The 21,934-nt window shown below is 37.8% G+C and overlaps 2 protein-coding genes across 2 annotated transcripts; both read right to left on the minus strand.

Moving 5' to 3' along the window:
- Window positions 1–925: 925 nt before the first annotated feature.
- LOC127136085 (60S ribosomal protein L13-1-like) lies at window positions 926–1,273 on the minus strand. The gene has a single exon (XM_051062685.1). The coding sequence runs from the start codon at window positions 1,244–1,246 to the stop codon at window positions 926–928; it is 321 nt and encodes a 106-aa protein (XP_050918642.1). The 5' UTR covers window positions 1,247–1,273.
- A 19,741-nt stretch (window positions 1,274–21,014) lies between these two features.
- Window positions 21,015–21,626, minus strand: LOC127136086 (secreted RxLR effector protein 161-like). Its single transcript, XM_051062686.1, has one exon. It carries the CDS (start codon window positions 21,624–21,626, stop codon window positions 21,015–21,017), a length of 612 nt encoding a protein of 203 aa, XP_050918643.1.
- Between the last annotated feature and the right edge of the window lie 308 nt (window positions 21,627–21,934).

A 21,934-nucleotide genomic window follows, 5' to 3' on the forward strand; every position in this document is an offset into this window, starting at 1 on the left:
TGGAACTACCCTCTCTCCACTAGGCTATTTATCATTAGTTGTTATCTTAATGCTATTTTAGAGATATAAACCAAGATAAGTTAAAAATATAATTAAAATAAAGAAAACTAAATAAAAAAAACTGTTGGTCTACTAGTAACTGAACCCAGCCGCTTGGCTGTTGGGTTATCAATGGGGAATGTGAATTGAAAAGGAGGAAATAAATTGAAAATATAAACAAACATTTAACTAAATACCTAGGAAAATTAAATGGGTTTAATAGTTTTTTTTTTAAAAGAAATATTCTATCTAAAATAAATTAGGGAAAGAAATTGAAAAAAAGAAAAGAAAACAGACTTCATCGTCTAGCTCTCTCGAATCCTCTTCTCCCAATCTCACTCACAATCTTACCCTCGCGTCTCTCACAATCTCACGAGCTCTCAACGAATCCCTCTCGATCACTCTCAGTAAACGCCCCAAACTTCGCTCACTCAGACCTAACCCCTCTCTCTCGATCGCGTCCCCAACTTCCAAATACCCTCAACCTCACTCAAATTGTGGAAGAATCCAATGGTTGAAACGAAGAAGCTCACCTTCGGCGGTGGCAACAACAACGACGAATCTCGAACCTCCCTCTTTCGCCTCTTCCCAATAGGTTTGTTTTTGATTTTTAGATTTAGGGTTTTTCTGTTTCCTCCGTTTTTTCAATCCGCCTCCCTTTGATTTCGTCTTCCCCTTTTATCCTCACAGGCTAGGGTTTCGAATTTGGTCTCTAGAGATCAAAAGAGGTTTCTGCCAAAACACTTTTTTTGTGTTCAGTATTGGATTGGTCCTGTTTGATGCTGCAATTTGAAAAGGTATTCTGAACTTAGCTTTTTATAATCGCTTTTGTCTTAATCCCAAATTGGGAAATTTCTGGATTTTAACACTTGGCAATTACTTTGTGTCACTGCAGTGAAATTTGGTTAACGCAGGAATGGCTTTGGCTTGTAGCGTTTCCATTTGATCGTCTTTTCTTGCTGTCTTCCTTTTCTGCCTCAGCGGCCCTCTTGAGCTGAGCACCAAGGTGACGCTTGTTTGTGCGTTCAAGGCGGAGCTTGTAATAAGCTTTGAATGCCTTCATTTCATCAGTAATCTTAACTGCCTTCTTTTGGCGAGCCAAGCGTCTTCTGGTCTTCCTTGCTGGTTGATTAAACCTTGTCTTCACGTAGTTTTGCCAATGTTTACGAAAATGTTCATTGGGGATAACATTGTTGTGCTTAACCATGGTGCCTTACCTGCAAGGTTGCTTCTGACTTGCTCATTGGTTGTTGTACTGCAGGTTGAATTTGAGGATTATTCGAGACTGAATATGAGATTCTGCCGAATGCTTAGCAGAGAACAAGGCTTCTATTGTAATTATTTTTCTTGTCAAGTTATGCAGAAATTTAGCAAATGAACTTATGTTGATTTCTGCTTCTGTCACATTGAGTAGGATGCTTAGCAGGGACTGGTTTTACGGAGCTTGGTTTTTGATGAACAGGTTGTATGGTGCATTAGGGGGAGAAATCACAGGAGTTGATTGTGGAAGGTTAAAAGATGAAGGTAGATGTTGCTGAGATTGCTGGGGAGCAGATGAAGCTTGCTGCACAGGATCTGATACTGCACTAGCTTGAGGTTTTGATTGTTGCCCTGTCTTCGACACTTGCAGTTTTGCCAGTTGCAGCTGAGCTTGCATAATATCTTGTTTGTCCTTGATATTTTGCACTCCTGTTTGCACCTCACAGAGAATATTCTCCAACAGCCTCAATTTCCCATCAGTGGTTCCATGGTTATTTCCAACAGATGCCTTCAAATCATCCATAGCACTCTCAAGATGGTGAGTTCTGGTTTCTAGTTTTGTTAACCGTGCACTAACACCTTCCAGAACATGATGCAAATTGTCCATATGTTTCTTCATTGTTCGATCAATCTCTAACAAAATTGCGGCATCAACAGCACTTCGGTCTTTTTCTACAGTCACCTTTGCAGGTTCACGGTTAACATGAATTATGGCGGTATGGTTTGTTATTGCTGAAAGGATAAAGATGTTCTTGCAAGCCGCCATTCACCGTAAATTCATACACCAACAGCTTATGATTATGATCAGAACAGTATCCAAGCAATGCATGCAAATATGGCGAATGCAACCGGCTTAGCAATTCCACCTGAAGCCTTGAAGAGTTGTACATAGGTACAATGAATGTCATGCCAAGAGGCCCGGCTTCTTTCACGATATTTCCACGTAATTCCTTGAAAACGTCAGCTATCACAGATTCTTAAGCTTTTGGGTGTACATTCTTGGTTCTTGTTTTGCTGTTATGCTATCGGGTTTTTCTCTTGCACCGATACTTTGTAAGAGATGCATATAGAGTTATACATTTGAAGCATTTATTGGCTCGGTGGTCCTAGTTGATCCATGAGTTAAGAGTTTGCAGTTTTGAAATGCCTTAAGAGTTTAGTAGGCTGAAGCTCCCATTGATTTCAGTGGATGTCGGATTCAGGAAACTGGAGTTTAGTGCTTCTGGCTACCTTTGGATGAAAGTATCAATTCTTTTCACTTTTTGTGGATCCTTCATTTCAAGTCTCCGATTGAAGTTTCACTGTTTCCATCATATGGAAATCCTTGTCCCATTAGTGTAGTAGTGGCTTCATGTCAAGTTCTGTGATGTCTTTCTCCTGTCACATCGACGGGGAAACTGAGGAGGCCTACTGGTTCGGCGCATTGGCAGTTTTTGTTGAGATAGTTTTGGAATTAATTTTTTTGTATTTTGACCATTTTTGGTTATAATAATTTTAAATTGAGAGTCTAAATCCACCGCTTATTGATTAAGGCGTCAGTTTTTGGACTATGCATTGTTGCTAGATTTGGGATTATTAGGGATGGAAAATGGATCATGTTGGGTTATAAAATGGATTTTTAGAAATAATCCAAAACTAATTTAAATATCAATTTAAATAATAATAAAAAATCAGTAAAAACCAAATTAAAATCAAATTAATTCATAATTTGTTAAAATTACTTTGATATCAATTCTAATGTTTATTTGAAAATTAAAATCAATTAGAGTTTGAATCATTAGTAAAAATAACAATTAAAATTAAATTGAAATTTGGAATTAAACTTAATTTGAAATTAAAATCAAAATTGAAAAATTAAAAAAGTCAAATGATTAAAATCCATTTTATAATGAAAAGCACCATGATCAAAAAGGCATAGACAATGACCAATGTGTAATAAAAATATGGATTTGGGAATGAATGTATGCAGATGAACCTTAGGCCAAGTGCCAAATAAAAATGAAAAAAAATGAAAATATTTCAGGGTCAAAATCGGGGTATGACACCATGCAATGAATTTTAATATACCAACAAATACACATGTTATTAAATATCCTTATGAAACTTTATGTGAAGCAAACATGTCATATAAACATTATAAAGACACATAAAATTAATTTTTCTTCAAACTCATGTAAGAAAACACATACATACACTTCTAAAATAAAAGTTTGAGGTAATGAGAGAATGTACCTTTGTATTTGTACTGATTAATTTTGATGAATCAAATGTCACAATCATCTAAAATACCAAGTTCCCTCCTAATTTTGTAAAATGATTCCTTCGAGATAGGTTTTTTGAATATATCGGCAAGCTAATTATGCATATCTGTAAGACCCCAATTTTGACCATAAGATCCCTCATGTTATCTCACTATATGCATTAGCATTGGGATCACACCTTGGCATCCTCCTTACCCTTCTTTCATTGGGTTTGCATTGGGAGAGATCACCAAGCACAATTTGATTGTATCATACTTTGTTTTTTTATCATTTACTAATCAAAATACCAAAAATATGTCATTGTATAGTCTAATTATTTTGTAAGTAGTGCACATGCTCACCTTTGATCTATCAAGCTCATATCTAGGGTTTAAGACCCTCATTGCAAGGAGCTCAATCAAGATTTGGTCTAATATGGCACTAAGTATCATATATGGATCCCCAATATATTCACATGTTATTTTGATCAAGAAAGCATCAAGAGTTTGGAGTTGGTGTGCCTTGGAAACCCTAATTCATCTAGGTATCTTGTGTAACTTCTTCGATAATTTTCTTCAACAATTGATTAAATATTTCAAGGGGTACTTCACATTTCATCATATTATGCATATATGATCCTCCATGAGTCCCAAAAGTCAAGAGAATGTCAAGCTAGGAAGTTGTTTCATAGTGGTTGGCCAGAGGAATTCAACTAATCAAAATGGGGGTTCCCTATACCCTATCTCCTACAATTTTTATCATATGAAAATTATTCCAAGAGGAAAGTTACTCTAAGTGACATTCCAAACAACTTTCATGTTGAAGTCTAGATCTAATTTTTCTTGGAAAGTCATTGTTTTATGGTGAAAGATTATAGGTCATTTTCTCTAAATCCTAATTTAAAGGTCAACTTCCCAAAACCATAACTTGCTCAATTTTTATGAGATGAAATCCATTCAAGTTGCATGATTAAATTCAAGGTGTATAGTTAAACTTTTATGTTTGGAGGAAGATCAAATTCAACTTTTAAATTCATTTGATATGAGGATACATTATAGGTCATTTTGGGTCAATACTATTGAAGAAGTGATTTTTCTCAACTTCTAAAATGCATAACTACTTCATGCTAAATCCAAATGAGGTCAAATTTGTGACCAATTTGAATTACTTTAAGAGAGATACAACTTTGATAAAGGAACTTTTCTCATTTGAAGTCCATAGAAAACGTTAGTCAAGGTGGAAGAAGTGAACATATGGCTTGACACTTAGAATTTTTTTTAATATGTTTGATTTTCCAAACTTCAACCTCAAAATTCATCATGATCCAAGCTTTAAATGAACACGTGTTCAACATGAAAGTTGTTCCTCTTAATCTAACCTTTACAAAAAGTCCAATTTCATCCCATTTGGACAAAGTATGAGTGACTTGCACATGACTTAAATTTGGATCACCATTTGGCATAATTGAACTTCCATCTTCCATACACAAATGCGTGGCTTGTTAACATGACTTCAGCAATGCTTACACATTATTTTGGACCTGAATGAATCATTACATAGGCCTATCACACGCCTATGCATCCATGCAAAGTGAAATTGCTATTTTTGAAAGTTTGAAACAAGTGTGCAAATAACAATGCCTTGTCTATAAATTGAAGCTCTTTCCCTCAGAATTGAGGGACCCTTGCGCGCCAGTTTTGAATCCCTAGCCCTAAACACCTGCATTCAGAGGATAACCTTGAGGATTTCCATTGGAAATCGAGTTTGAATCTCCACTGTTTTGAGATTTAAAACTCCAAGAGTCCTTCTTCTTTCTTGATTCATTTCCACTCCATCAAGCATCCAGAGCAAGACCAAGCACAATTGAGAGCAAGATCATGGCCATCTGAACCTGCAGTGAAAGTAATTTTCTCAATTTTTCATCTCTTCGATTCTCACTCAATTCTCCATAATTCTTATTGATTTTTGGCTGTCTGAAGTTCTACCAATGTAGGCAAGAAGATTGAGTTATTTTGAGGTTAAATCGAAGCAACTCAGATCATGATCCTCAAAATTCAACTCCTTGTATCTTTCAATATATTTGGTGTTAGATGAAATTGAGGCCAGATTCGAGCTCCGGGGCATTCTTACTTTAAATTCCTGTCCTCCTTTTTCATTTTGGTGATGATTGAGGGTGGAACAGTCCGGTGAGGTCCACCGGAGAAGAAGACCAGAGTTGTAGCTCCGGCGGTGCGTTGGCATGTCTCAGACCATAAGATCCATCTATTTTATTTTAATCTCACGCATTGGTTTTGATTACCATCCCTGCAGCACATTGAATTAGGTCCATCATGGAACGCACAGTGGGATCCACTTGATTTTCCACCTCAATTAATGACGGAGACCAAGTGGTCCGCGTATTTTAGCATTTTCTGATTTTTAGTTTAATTGCTTTATTTTCATTAATTCATATTAATTTTAATATTGATCCAAAAATTATGAGACTTTCACCAAAAAAATTCAAATAAATTCCTCTTTCATTTTCTGAATTAAAATTATTTTTTGGGTCATTATTAATATTTTTCATGATTTAATTGTTTTTGTGCATATTTTGAATTGTTTAAAAATACTTTTAAGTTTCCAAAAATAATGAAATTTTTTCTCCAAGGTCCTTTGACCTTGTTTGACCTTTTTCTCATGACCATTTATTTGGCATTTTGATGAGGTTTTAGGATTTTGACCAACCATAATTTAATTTAATGTATTTTTTAATTGTTTTTTAATTGTTGCAAATAAATTGTGTTGAGCTATTTGTGTTGACTTGTTGAATTTGACTATTGTTGTTGGGCCTTGGACAAGGTTGATTTGACTTTGTTGATTTAAAATCATTGGATTTAAGGGATTGATGTAATGTACATTTCATCTCCCAAAATGAGTGAATGATTTTAATTTGATAAAAGTCCTCCTTTGACCAATTTATGTTGATTCCATTCCCCCTCCCTTTTCATCTTATTCCCATAATATTCTCACTCATTTCATGGACTTAGGATATATCTATATCCTAAGGTTGGTTGATTGTAAAATCAACATAAGTATGGATGAGATTAGGTCCACCCCTTTGCCATTTCCTTTTGAGTGTGGTATGTTTTAGGAGTATGGTTCATAATACCATATCTCTAGCATGCATTAACACTAAAATTTCTATTTTCCCGGCCTCAAATAGTTATGACTTCTACATAAGTCCAATTACGATTTTTCAACATAGCGCTAAATTTTGACACAAAAGGCATAACATTCTAGTAAGTGAGATTGTAAGTTTCCCCCCTTTCATGGTATTATGTGGAAACTTGGCCTTTTTTCCTTCCTTTGGAAGATGTCTTGGTTCAAGGATTCAGGCTTGTGAATAGTGGGTTGAGTGTTCTCCAAAGAATGACTTAAACAATTGAAAAGCAAAAGCAATACTAACTTCTAATCAACTAACATTTAATTTCAAGCCATTTACTTTTATGCACTTTAAATTCAAGTCTTTATCCATTTTCCATTATTCATACCATTTAATTTGTTTATTTTAATGTCATTTTCACTTTGCTCACTTGAGCCATATCTTGTGAATACATTGTGATTGTATATAGTTGTTTGTGTATTTTGTTTGTGGTTTTTTGACCTTAATGTATATAATAACAACAAAAATCTTAAAAGACACTTGTGTGGACTGTTGGATTTGATCTGAGACATTGGACTTAAAATTAGGCAACACTCCCTATGCAAAAGGACTTGGCCAATGCCAATTTGTTTCTAAAACCAAGTGCTTATGAAGTGAATTTTCATCTGATGCATGTTTTGGGATCCCATTTGAGTTCATCTGCTACATGGTCTTATTAAAGTTTTTACTTTGAACTTGTGTCTAATGCCTATCTCTGAGCCATTCAAGGATTATGTCATCTGATATATGGAAAATTATGAAGAAGATCATGGAATTGCTAAGCTTGGATGTGGATATCTTTATTTTATGCCTTTCTCTTCATCTTGCTATTTGTGTATTGATATTGCTTGATTCTAAATTTCAAGGGAAATTTGGGTTTCTATATGACATTTTTGTCTATTGGATTGCATCATATTGGTCAGATATTTTCAACTCTTAACTTAATTTTTGCTTAGGATTAGTCTCTTCATCTCCTCCCACTTCTTTTATTTCAAATCTCTCTCTTCTTTTAAAAATCTTCTTTGCATGTGATTTCAAAACTTTGACTTTATTGCAAATTAGAAACTTTGGCCTTATGCCATTGCATTTTTAAACTCTTTTCTTAATCAAATTTGTAAATGAACTTAATTATACTTGACTTAAAATTTCAAAAGACAAAAAGAACTAATCCTCATTCAAACCTTTTTAGGCCTTCTGTTCCTCTCTTAAACTTAAATTTTTATTAAAAGTAACTCATTCACTTTGAAATTGTTACCACAAACTACGAGGTTTTGATCCCTCATTTTTATGTTGGTACGTAAGCACAAGTCCGAAGGTCTTGTCAAACACAAAAATATAATTAATGAATTATTTTCTCATCCCTCCACTCTATTTATTTCAAATAGCATTTTGTACAAAAAGACATATGCACACAAAAAAGGGCTCCCTTGGAGTACCTAGGACGCTTTGGATGCTAACACCTTCCCTCTGTGTAACCAACCCCCTTACCTGTAATCTCTAGAATTTTATTAGTTTTGATTTGAAAACTTCTTATCTTTGGGTTTCGTTCGTACTTTTCCCTTTTCCCTTGGAAAAAATAAAAGCGCGGCGACGACTCTGATTTTATTGATGTTATGTTCATCACTAGCTTAATGGTCATGAATTTACCGCTACAGAAATTAAGTGGCGACTCTACTGGGAAGTAGTCTCCAGTGGGTTTAGCCTATTTTTTGTGTGTATATAATTGTATATTTGATGTTTTGTATATTTGTATGTTTGATATAATCTGCCTTGTTGTGCTTGGTGATCTCTGAGTGGTGAGATAAGTTCTAACCCGAACTTGAGTGCACTTAAGATATGAGGATGGTATAGTCATGTTCGACTTGTTTGGAGTAGTCCTTAACAAATTGACTTGAGACCCATCTACTTAGTGGAGACCCTTTTGGAGCTATTAATGTCACACAAGTTATTTATGGTTAGGCATTACTTTCTCTGATTTGGGGTCCGAGAAGTTGAGGACCGTAGAACATTTAACCCATATTGGCCTATTTAGGACGTAGTGCGGAGACTGCTCAAGTGTAGACTTGATAACATTTGTTACGCAATACTACACTCAGACGAGTTTCTCTTGAGAATATTATGGGTTGATGAGTCAGTCATCATAACCTGTAATATCCGATAGATGGAATTAAGACTCTGGGAACTTTTTAGAACATGATCTACAAGTTTTTATCCTTAGTACACTCCTTTGGGATGGTTTTTAACCTAACTCCATGCTCGTGACCCAACAAACCAATGATTCTTGGTTGATCCAATCAAGTCTTGTCAATATCAATGGAACTTGGGTGTTGATAAGGTGAAAACCATAATCCACCAAAATGGATGATTGATCTTGACAATGACTTGATTCATCCCTTGACCTTTGTTTGTTTACCTTGTGTGTGATTGCTTGCTTATGATTGTTGCATTCATGCATTCATGCGCATCATAACATTCATCACACGAAAAATGACTTCAAGGAACTGAGGTTTTATTTGCAAATATTTTCCGACCATGGATTATGGACGAAGGAACACTAAGAAGTACAGTTTCATATGTCCAAATTTGAAAGAGTTAAGGAAGTTATCATCTTTTGTATTAGATCCCTCGGACTTTAAACAACATCATGGGAAGCTTCTATCTGTATTGTCTGCTGACGTAGTTGAAGGACTCTTGAGTATGTTGGTTCAGTTCTATGACCCTCTCTACCGGTGCTTTACTTTTCCCGATTATCAGCTTGTGCCTACGTTAGAGGAGTGTACCCGTCTCTTTGGAATACTAGTTTCTGACAAAGTGCCTTTTAGTGGATTGGAGGAGACTCCCAAATCTCATATCATAGCTGAAGTTATTCATCTGAAGAAGTTTGAGATTGAGGCTCATTGGGTGAAGAAAGGAGGAATGTTTGGGTTGACTTCTGAGTTCCTCATCAAGGAAGCTACTACATTTGCTCAAGCCGGTAGTATGGATGCTTTTGAAGCTATCTTTGTCTTTCTCATCTATGGTTTAGCTTTGTTCCCTAACATTGACGGTTTTGTTGATGTTAACGCCATTAGAATTTTCTTGATTGGGAATCTTGTGCCTACTTTGTTGGGTGATATGTATTTCTCTTTACATTTGAGGAATTCTAAAGGTGGTTGGATGATTGTGTGTTGTGTCCCTCTTCTATACAAGTGGTTTATTTCGCACTTTCCTCAGACGCCTGCTTTTATGGAGAACAAGCAATGTCTATGGTGGTCTCAGAAACTTATGTCTCTCACTAATGATGATATAGTTTGGTATGATTCTTCATTGAGTAGCTTGGATATTATTGACAGTTGTGGTGAATTCTCTAATGTGCCTCTCATTGGTACACAAGGAGGAATCAACTACAACCCTGCTTTGGCTCGTCGTCAACTTGGGTTCCCCTTGAGAGACAAACCTAATAACACTCAGTTAGAAGGTCTTTTCTATCAAGAGGGTAAAGATCCCCAACATTTGAAGCAGAATATGGTACATGCTTGGTGTAATGTGCATAGGAAAGGAAGATCCGAGCTTGGTCCACGCAATTGTGTAGCTTTGGAAGCCTACACTTCTTGGGTGAAGAAGAGAGCTTTGGAATTGAAGATGCCTTATGCTTGTGAGAGACCTGTGTCTATGGTTGTGGTTGAGCTGTTAACTCTCCCTAACCAAGATATAGAGGAGTTGGAAGACACGCTCGCCAAGATGAATCAAGAGAAGGATGTGTGGGAAGAGCGGTTCCATGCTTTAAGCAGAAAGCATGAGGAGTTACAGCTTGAGTCTAAGGACAAAGATGCACTTATTGAGCTTCTTGAAGACCGAGTAGTGAAGAGACATAGAGAGCCAGAGGTTTCATCTTCCTCTAGTATGCCTTAGCCTTCCGTTGCTTGGAAGAAGATTGTTGATCAGCTTGTTCTTGAGAAGACTCGGATGAAGACTTCTTTTGAGTCCGAGATCCGACGCATCTGAAGGAAGTACGCCCCTGCATCCAGATCATCTAACACAGTTGTTAGGGGACCCTTAGGATGACTAGTTTCCTTTCCTCTTGTATTTGTAATTTGGTTTCTAAAATTATACTCAGTGTAATCCTTCCAATTATATAAATAAAAGATATTTTTATGGTCAATCAAGATTGTTCAATTGTTATTATTATATATTTGCAAATAAAATAGTATGTTCCTTAAAAATAAAAACAATAAAAGCATTGCATTTCACGCATCATTTACATAGCAGGTTTTTCTTCCGCCAGATGTCTTATTGGTTATTCTTCTATGCTTCAGCCAAGCTGACTCATCAATACAATACACGTGCCAATCGTTTGAGAATCATGGAACACTTAGAACAAGAGAACCGAGAGCTGAAGGACGAGATTGCCCGCCTGACTGCCATGATGGAGTCAGTCTTAGCTGCTCAGAGTCAATCTTCTCCAACGCCTGTAACTCCTCATCCTCAGAGGATTGTCATTTCAAAGGTTATTACTTCAACCGTGTCTGCCACTCAGTTCGCTCCCGCTATGCATGTCGGATTCCCATAGGGAATTCCGTCCAACTTTGTGTCGAGGGTTTTGCACCTACTTTTGCTTCCATGCCGGCATCTAGTCCGGTCATGTCTGTGTCGCCACCGGTTCTTCACACGCTGCCTCGTGTTAAAGACACCATCTACCATTCTGAGTCGTCTGAGGGTCTGGATGTTTATGAGAAGATTGATGAAATGAAAGACCAATTCCTTGAGCTGCGAAAGGAGTTGAAGACCTTGAGGGGAAACGTTTTGTTTGGTAAAAGTGTTGCGGAACTTTGCTTGCTTCCCAATGTTAAGATCTCGATGTAGTTCAAAGTCCCCGACTTTGAAAAGTATAAAGGGAATACCTATCCACTCAGCCATCTCGTCATGTATGCTAGAAAGATGTAAACGCAAACTGATAATGATCAGTTACTGATTCATTATTTCCAAGACAGTCTGACCAGTGCCACTTTGAGGTGGTACATGGGTTCGAATAGTACAAGTGTCTGCACGTTTAATGAGTTGGGTGAGGTTTTCGTGAAGCAGTACAAGTATAATGTGGATATGGCGCCGGATAGGGACCAGTTGAGGTCGATGTCTCAAAAGGACAAGGAGACGTTTAAAGAGTACGCCCAGCGATGAAGAGAGCTTGCTGCTCAAATCTACCCTCCTTTAGAAGAAAATGAGATGACCAAGATTTTTCTCAAGACCCTGAGCTCATTTTACTATGAGTGGGTGATTGCTAGTGCCCCTAGTGATTTTACCAAGATGGTAAATACGGGGATGAGATTAGAAGAAGGTGTCTAAGAGGGACGGTTGTCTAAAGAGGAGGTTTCGTCAAGCAAGAAGTACGATAATGGGTTTTCCAGAAAGAAAGAAAGAAGGCGAGACTAATGCAGTATCGGTTGGGAGGTAGAGGAGGCCTCATGTCAGAAGGAGTCCACAACCCCGTTAACACCATCATCAAGTCTCATCCGTCATCCTAGTATTTTCCAATAATCAATCAACACCAATTCAACAACAACGTCAACAACAGCCACATCAAAGAACAAACAACAATAACAATAACACCAACAATAGTCAACAACAACAGAACTTTGAGAGGAAGAAGGTATCTTTCGACCCTATTCCTATGACTTATGCTTAATTGTATCCATCATTGGTTCTCAAGAACCTGTTTCAACCAAGAAATCCTCCATAGATTCCAGAACCACTTCCATGGTGATATAAACCAAAGCTTCACTGTGCATTTCACCAAGGAGCTCCTGATCATGATATCGAGAACTGTTATCCCCTGAAATATGAAGTCCAGAAGTTGGTCAAAAGTGGGATGGTGTCCTTTGAGGACTGTGCGTCCAATGTCAAAGCTAACCCATTATCTGCTCATAGTAATCCTTCTATCAATATGGTGGACAGCTGTCCTGGAGAGTTCAAGGTATATGATATTTTTTTCATTAGAAGGTCTTTGGTGACAATGCATAAGGATATATGTATGGTGAGTGATTGTAAGTATGATCATGATGGTTGTGCAATTTTCAGTGTTAACCCCCGAGGTTGTGTAATTGTGAAGAGAGACATCCAGAGGTTGATGGATGAAGGTATGATCCAGATTCTTCAATCCCGTCACTTGGGTAACAATGTGAATGTAATAGTTCAAGTGTTCAAGAATCCAGAGAGAGTGGTAATCCAATTTGATAGCAGCAGCAATAATAGCGTCAGCATCATATCGGTATCACCGTCAGTGATACGGTTAGCGGGACCAGTCCCGTATGCATCCGATAGAGATGTTCTGTATCAGTACAATGCTACTATGTTGGAGAATGGTCAATAGGTCCCATTGCCTATGACCAGTTCTGTTGTGAGTATTGATGATGTAACAAATGTGACCTGTAGTGGTCGTGTTTTTGGACCGGTGTTCCCGTAGAATGTAGAAGATGTATTTGTCAGTAAGAAGGTTGAAGTGCCTGCAGAAGATTCGATTAGTGCTCCAAGATGTCAGTCTGGTGAATCCAGCAGTTTGAAGCCTAATGATGATGATGAGGTACTTCGTCTAATCAAGAAAAGCGAGTTTAATATGATGGAGCAGTTGCTCCAAACTCCTTCCAAGATTTCAGTGTTGTCTCTGCTCATGAATTCTGAAGCGCTAGAGAAGCATTGCAAATGGTATTGGAGCAAGCTTACGTAGAGCATGATGTAACAGTTGATCAGTTCTATCGTATTGTGGCTAACATCACTTCATGCAATAATTTGAGCTTTTGTGATGAAGAACTTCCTGAGGAAGGCAGAAATCATAATTTAACACTGCACATATCGATGAACTGCAAGGAGGATGCTCTGTCAAATATGTTGGTTGACACCGGCTCTTCATTGAATGTACTTCCCAAATCAACTCTTTCCAGATTATCATATCAAGGAGCTCCAATGAGGTATAGTGGCGTGATGGTCAATGCATTTGATGGTTCTCGCAAGACTTAATTGGTGAGGTGGACCTTCCTGTGAAGATAGGTCCGAGTGATTTCCAAATTAATTTCTAAGTAATGGATATCCACCCGTTCTATAGATGCTTGTTAGGAAGGCCATGGATACATAAGGTGGGAGCTGTTACGTCAACTCTGCATCAGAAGTTGAAGTTTGTGAAGAATGGTAAGCTTGTTATCATCGGTGGAGAGAAGGCTCTTTTGGTGAGCCATCTGTTGTCTTTCTCTTACGTAGACGCTGAGAATGAGGTTGGAACTCCATTATAAGCTCTATCTGTTGCAAAAGAAAAGAGAGATGGGGCACCTATATCCTCCTTCAAAGACGCACATAAGATTGTTGAAGATGGTAATTCTGATCAGTGGGGCCGGATGGTGGAGGTCGTCGAGAATAAGAGCAAAGCTGGTTTGGGATTCCAACAAGGTTCGTCTGTGATTTGAGCTGAAGATGTGCAACCCAGTTTTCTTAGCGGAGGGTTCATTCATGGTAATGAACAACACTGAGCTGTAGTGATTGAGGATGATGAAGATGAAGACCGCGCCAATTTTGTGACGCATGGAAAAGCTTGTAACAATTGGACAGCTGTCGATGTTCCTATTATTGTTCATCATTCTAAGCAAATGCTTTTATTGTTTTTGAAAATCCTTCTCCTATGTCTAAGGGAGAAGTGAACATTATTTGGCATATTTCAAATTTGATCATTAATAAAATGCAATTCTATTCATCCACATCTATGATGTTTTATTTTTACTTTTTGCTTTTTCTGAAAAATGGTAATCACAAAAAAAAACATAAATAAATAAATACAATTGTCCATCTGCATAATATTTGGTCACAAATAATTTATCTAAAATCAAAATATCAAATCATTATGTAGGTTGGTTTCTAAACCCATTGAATACAATGATCCTACTCCTTCTCCGAACTTTGAATTCCCTGTGTTTGAGGACGAGGAAGAAAGTGATAAAGAAATATCTGATAAATTATCTCTTCTACTTGAGCACGAGGAAAAAGCCATTCAGCCATTCGAGGAGCAGATTGAGTTAGTCAACTTGGGTTCCGAAGATGATGTGAAGGAAGTCAAGATTGGATCTCAACTGTGTCCTGAGGTTAAGAGGGGGTTGATTGATCTTCTTCGAGAATATTCAGATGTGTTTGCTTGATCCTATCAAGACATGCCTGGTTTGAATTCTGATATTGTGGAGCATAGATTGTCGTTGAAGCCAGAATGTTCGCCAGTCAAGCAGAAGTTAAGAATAACTCATCCTGGCATGGCAGTAAAGATCAAAGAAGATGTGCAAAAGTAGATTGATGTTGGTCTCCTTGTTACTGCTGAGTATCCACAGTGGATGGCCAACATTGTGCCTGTTCCGAAGAAGGATGGAAAAGTCCATATGTGTGTTGATTATAGAGATTTGAACAAAGCTAGTCCGAAGGATGATTTCCCTCTGCCACACATTGATATGTTGGTAGACAATACAACTAAATTCAAAGTCTTTTCGTTTATGGACGGATTTTCTGGTTATGATCAGATTAAGATGGCACCCGAAGATATCGAGAAGACCATATTCATTACACCCTGGGGAACATTCTGTTATAGAGTGATTCCTTTCGGTTTAAAGAATGCTTGTGCAACATACCAGAGAGCAATGATTACTCTTTTTCATGATATGATGCATAAGGAGATCGAAGTCTGTGTTGATGATATGATTGCTAATGATGAAGAAGAGCATGTTGAGCATTTGTTGACGTTATTCCAGCGTTTGAGAAAGTACAAACTCCGCTTAAATCCCAATAAGTGCACATTTTGGTGTTCGTTCTTGTAAGTTATTGGGCTTTATTGTCAGCGAGAAGGGTTTGAAGTTGATCCTGCCAAGGTCAAAGCAATACAAGAGATGCTTGTGCCCAAAACTGAGAAGCAAGTCAGAGGTTTTCTTGTCCGCTTGAATTATATCTCAAGATTCATTTCGCATATGACCGCCACATGTGCGACTATATTCAAGCTTCTTTGGAAAGATCAATCTTGTGATTGGACCGAGGATTTCCAGAAAGCTTTTGACAGTATCAAAGAGTACCTGCTTGAGCCTCTGATTCTGTCTCCACCTATTAAAGGAAGATCGTTGATCATGTATTTGGCTGTGCTTGAAGAGAGTATGGTTGTGTTCTTGGTCAGCAAGATGAGTCTGGAAAGAAAGAGTATGTTATTTACTACCTCAGTAAGAAGTTCATCGACTGTGAGACTCGGTATTCTATGTTAGAAAAGACTTGTGGCGCATTGGCTTGGACTGCTAAGCGTTTGTGTCAGTATATGTTGAATCATACCACTTGGTTGATATCCAAAATGGATCCAATAAAGTATATTTTTGAGAAACCTGCTTTAACTGGGAGGATTTCCTGTTGGCAGATGTTATTATCAAAGTATGATATCGAATACCGATCTCAGAAATCGATTAAAGGTAGTGTCTTGGCTGACCATTTGGCTCACCAATCGATTGATGACTATCAATCAGTGCAGTATGATTTTCCTGACAAAGAGATCTTGTACTTGAAGACGAAAGATTATGATGAACCATTGCTTGAAGAAGGGCCAGAACCTGGTTTCCGTTGGAGTATGGTATTTGATGGAGTTGTTAATCAGTATGGCAATGGCATTGGGGAAATAATCATTACTCCCCAAGGAACTCATTTTCCGTTTATAACTAGATTGACTTTCAAGTGTACAAACAATATGGTTGAGTATGAAGCTTGCATTATAGGGCTTGAAGAGGCCATTGATCTCAGAATAAAATATCTTGACGTCTACGGAGATTTAACTTTAGTTGTGAATCAGATCAAAGGTGAATTGGAGACGAATCAACCCGGTTTGATACCATATAGAGATTATGTGAGGAGGATTTCAACTTTCTTTACAAAGGTTTAGTATCAGCATATCCCTCGTGATGAAAATTGGATGGCAGATGCTCTTGCAACATTGGCTTCAATGATTATGGTGAAGTATTGGAATAAGGGTCCTAATTTGAGTGTGATGCATCTTGATAGGCCAACTCATGTGTTTGTTGTTGAAGAGATCAAAGATGAGAAGCCGTGGTATCTTGATATTAAATGTTTCCTCGAAAGTCATATTTACCCATCTGGGGCATCTTTGAAAGATAAGAAGACTTTGAGGAGGCTAGCTGGCAACTTCTACCTGAATGGTGATGTATTGTACAAGAGAAACTTTGATATGGTTCTGATCAGATGCATGGATAGACACGAATCAGACATGTTGAAGACTGAAGTCCATGAAGGTTCTTTTGGTACTCATTCCAATGGACATGCTATGCCAAAGAAGATGTTGAGAGCAAGTTACTATTGGCTGAAAATGGAATCTGACTGTTGCAAGTTTGTGAAGAAATACCACAAGTGTCAAATTTATGCAGATAAAATTCATGTTCCTCTGACACTGTTGAACATCATTTCCTCCCCATGGCCCTTCTCCATGTGGGGAATTGATATGATTGGCATGATTGAGCCCAAAGCGTCGAATGGACATCTTTTCATTTTTGTGGTTATTGACTACTTCACAAAGTGGGTTGAAGCGCCATCATATGCAAATGTGACCAAGCAAGTTCTTGTGAGGTTTATCAAGAATCAGATTATATACCGTTATGATGTGCCAAGTAAGATCATTACTGATAATGGATCTAACTTGAATAACAATATGGTGGAAGCTCTTTACAAAGACTTCAAGTTTGCACGTCATAATTCTTCTCCTTACAGACCTAAGATGAATGGGGTTGTTGAAGCTGCAAAACAAGAACATCAAGAAGATTATCCAGAAGATGGTTGTGATCTACAAGGATTGGCATGAGATGCTCTCATTTGCCTTGCATGAGTATCATACAGTCATCTGCACTTCAACAGGGGAAACCCCTTTCTCACTTGTTTATGGCGTGGAAGTTGTGCTCCCGGTAGAAGTTGAGATCCCATCGCTACGTGTGTTGATGGAAGCCAAGTTGACTGAGGCTGAATGGTGTCAAACCAGGTATGACCAGCTGGATTTGATTGAAGAGAAAAGGTTGACTGCCATGTGTCATGGTCAGTTATATCAGCAGAGAATGAAGAAAGCATTTGATAAGAAGGTCAGACCTCGTGTATTCAGAGAAGGTGACCTTATGCTCAAGAAGATTTTATCTTTCAAACCAGATTCTAGGGGCAAATGGACTCCTAATTATGAAGGCTTATATGTTGTGAAGAGAGCCTTTTCAGACGGTGCTTTGATTCTTACAACTATGGATGGGGAAGACTTTACTCGTCCTGTGAACGCAGATGTAGACAAGAAATACTTCGCCTAAAAAGAAAAGAACAACTCGCTAAGTTGAAAACCTGAAAGGGCAACTTAGCAAAAATGAGTGTCTCGGTGGATTGAAACCCGAAAGGGAAATCTAGGAAAAAATTAGAGACATAAAACATAAAGGATTATCCCGATAAATTTATTACCCCACCTTAGGGCAATTCATGCAAAAATTAAGGAGTATGGCAAGTAACTGCATCCTGTTGAGCTTCAGTCTTAAAGACCTTCTTGATCATAATGTTTGGTTTTGATTCATCTTCAACCAAAGCTAAGAGCACAGCGGATATTGAATGCGATAGAAGGATCATTGATCATTGTATTCAATGTAGCCCTTTTCCATGTAAATTACCATTTTTCAACTTCTGTAAAGATCTAATGGAGTCTTGTCATTTACAGACTACCATTTCATTAAATAAAGTTGAGCTTTTATCCAATTGTTTCTACTCTTGTTTATTTCAGCTAAATAGGATAGAATGTTATTGTGATCATGTTTGAAATTAAATTTTAAAAATTAAAATCATGTTTTCTTAAATATATAAAAGTAGTTACTTTAAAAAGCAATCAATATCATTTAAAGGAATATCAACAGCGGTTTGAAAAGCAGTAAGCCCTAAATGCGGAGCATTATTGGTTCTCCACGAGCAGTTGGCGTGATCCCTTTTTCATCCCCAACAACATGTCAACGTATGATTTTTGTTGGTTTCCCCAATTGGGTTTGCTTTTGCCTCCCTTGAGTTGTAGGCGTCTTATTTGCAGCAGTTCGTGCAGTTCGGCAGATTTTGTTTCCCCGCAAGTCGCCATCAGAGTTGTCCCTAATCTTTGTTACCCCTATTTCTGAGCAGCTATTGTGGTTTTCCCCTGCAGGGTTGTCTCCCATTTGATATGATGTTTACCTAAAATTCCCTGCAGAGTTGATAGTAGTTTCCTCAGCGGATTCTCTCCTTTCTTCCCCAGCCAGGGTTGAGCCTTCGAGATGTTTGATATCTCTCCAGCAGTGGTTTCCCTCCTGTGAATATTGGCTAGGAGTTGTATCGATGATTCAAACCAGCAACATTTATATCCTTTGTGATCGTTTTGTCAACATAATCATCATATATACATATACATATACATATACACTCATATAACTTCATTATTGCATTTTTTACACTTTGTGATTCATTGTTTATCTAATCCTCTAGTATGGGGGTCTCCTTTTCCCCATGCAAATTTGGTGTCTTTGTGCTCTTTCAATTGTAGAGTGTCAGCCCCATTAAGCATAAAGACTTTAACCTTTCTCCTTTCCCCACAATGTTATTTCCTCTTGGATGATCTTTATTTCAGTTTCCTCCTCAGTTGATTATCTGGATGGAACCACTCCCCTTGAGTTATATCCTCAGTGGGTTGACTCTTTGATTGACCGTTTCTTTCTAGGTCTTACCTAGATAGATGCCTTCGATCCCCTGAGAGTCTATTACCCAGTAACTGGTAATATTTCTTCTCATTTTGTAATTATTTCACTTGTGTCCTATACTCGGCAAGAGTAACCTTGTTTCCCCAGCGGATTCATTTCCACGTTGTCGTAGGAAGTCTATCCTTGATATGTTCACTTTAACCAGTGACGAATATTCTCTCCCTTTGGTATTCTATCCAGTAAAAAGGTAGTTGTAATCCCTATTTTCTTTCCCCAGAGAGTTAATTCTTTATATGTTCATCCTAACCGATGACGGGTTTCCTTCTCTTTGCAGTCTTTTGCCCAGTAACCGGTAGTTGTAAATCTTGCTTTTTCCCCTTTTACAGAGTTTATCCTTGATATGTTCATCTTAACCGATGACAGATATCCTTGATATGTTCATCTTAACCGATGACGAATTCTCTTTCCTCTGAGTTTATCCTTGATATGTTCACTTTAACCAGTGTCGGGTATTCTCTCCCTTTGGTCTTCTGCCCAGTAACCGGTAGTTGTCAATCCTATTTTGGCTTTTCCCGAACAGGTCATTCTTACCTAGTAACTAGTAAATGAATTCACCTCCAGATTTCCCTCATCGAGTCATCCTTAATATGTTTACCCTAACCGGTAACGGATGTCCTCCCTGTCAGATTTTGTTATCTCTTTACCCAGTAACCGGTAATGGATAATATATTTCTGCTCCTCCTGTGATGAAGATCTTTTCTTCCCTAGTTGAGTTTGAGTGCGCATTTCCTCAATGAAATCGTTGTTTCTTTCTTGGATCGAATATTTCAGCTTTGTTCTGATCTACTCGTTTCCCCTGCAGATGTCCTTTTATTCCCCGGCTGAGTCCTTCCATTGATTTATTTTCATGGAATCCCTCATGTCCCCCTAGTAGTTTTTAAAGTTGTAGCCTGGCCTACGCAACCATTTCTATCCCCTCAGAGTCTCTGTCTCTCCAATCAGTTTTCCTTACGGAATGCATTATACTCATGCGGACTTTCAGTCTCTCCGGATTCTTTTCCTTTGTGGCAACAGTTTCCTCACAGAGATTATTTTAACATTCATATCATATGCATCATGAGGTCTCTTAGGGACCAAAGTCTATTTCTATTGTTGTTATTTAAGTCCATTCTACTGAGTCGATACAAAGATTTTAACCTTCATCTCCTCAGCTAGAACGTCCTTAAATAGGGGCAGCTGTAAGACCCCAATTTTGACCTTAATATCCCTCATGTTATCTCATCATATGTACTAGCATTGGGATCACACCTTGGCATCCTCCTTACCCCTCTTTCATTGGGTTTGCATTGGGAGAGATCACCAAGCACAATTTGATTGTATCATACATTATTTTTTATCATTTACTAACCAAAATACCAAAAATATCCACGAACGAGACTTCAACATCGCCTTTGAGCATATGATCATGCAAGAAGTGATGTCAAATGTCTATGTGTTTAGTACGAGAATGCATGACTGGATTCTTTGTTATATTTATTGCACTTGTGTTGTCGCATCAAAATGGTATGCATCCGAGATTTAGTCCGAATCACTCAGTTGTTGCTTTAGCCATAAAACATGAGCACAACAACTTACTGTTGTTATGTATTCTGCTTCTGCGGTGCTAAGATAAACACATGCTTGTTTCTTACATGCCCAGGAAACTATTGCATTTCCTAGGATGTGACATGTTCCACTTGTACTTTTTCTATCAGTTTTACAACCTGCATAATCCGAGTCAGAATATCCAACTAAATCACATATACTACCTTTTGGATACCATAGGCCGACATTCATTGTTCCTTTGAGATACTTCATGATCCTTTTAACAGTGGTGAGATGCGATTCCTTTGGACTGGCTTGAAACCGCACACAAAGACACATACTAAACATTATATCAGGACGGCTTGCCATCAAATATAGTAAGGAACCAATCATACCTTGATACTTTGTGATATCAATTGAAACACTTGATTTATCTTGATCAACATAAGTTCCAGATCCCATTGGAGTAGACATTGCCTTGCAACTATCCATGTCGAATCTTTTCAACAACTCTTTGCAGTACTTTGATTGGTTGATGAAGGTTACATCCTTTAGTTGCTTAATTTGGAGTCCAAGAAAATATTTTATCTTACCCTTCATGGACATCTCGAATTCTCCTTGCATCATCAATGAAAATTCTTCACACATTTTTTTGTTTGTTGAGCCGAATATGATGTCGTCAACATAGACTTGAACCAATAAAGTGTTACCTTTTATTTTCTTAATAAAGAAGGTCTTGTCAACTTTACCTTTTTCAAATCCTCTTTCACAAAGAAAGTTGCTAAGTCGATCATACCACGCCATTGGTGCTTGTTTTAAGCCGTAAAGAGCTTTCTTCAACTTGAAGACATGTGAAGGATTCTTGAAGTCTTCAAAGCTTGGGGGTTGTTTGACGTAGACTTCTTCATTGATGT

Source organism: Lathyrus oleraceus, chromosome 4, assembly GCF_024323335.1.
Source record: "Lathyrus oleraceus cultivar Zhongwan6 chromosome 4, CAAS_Psat_ZW6_1.0, whole genome shotgun sequence".
Taxonomy (NCBI): Eukaryota; Viridiplantae; Streptophyta; class Magnoliopsida; order Fabales; family Fabaceae; genus Lathyrus; species Lathyrus oleraceus.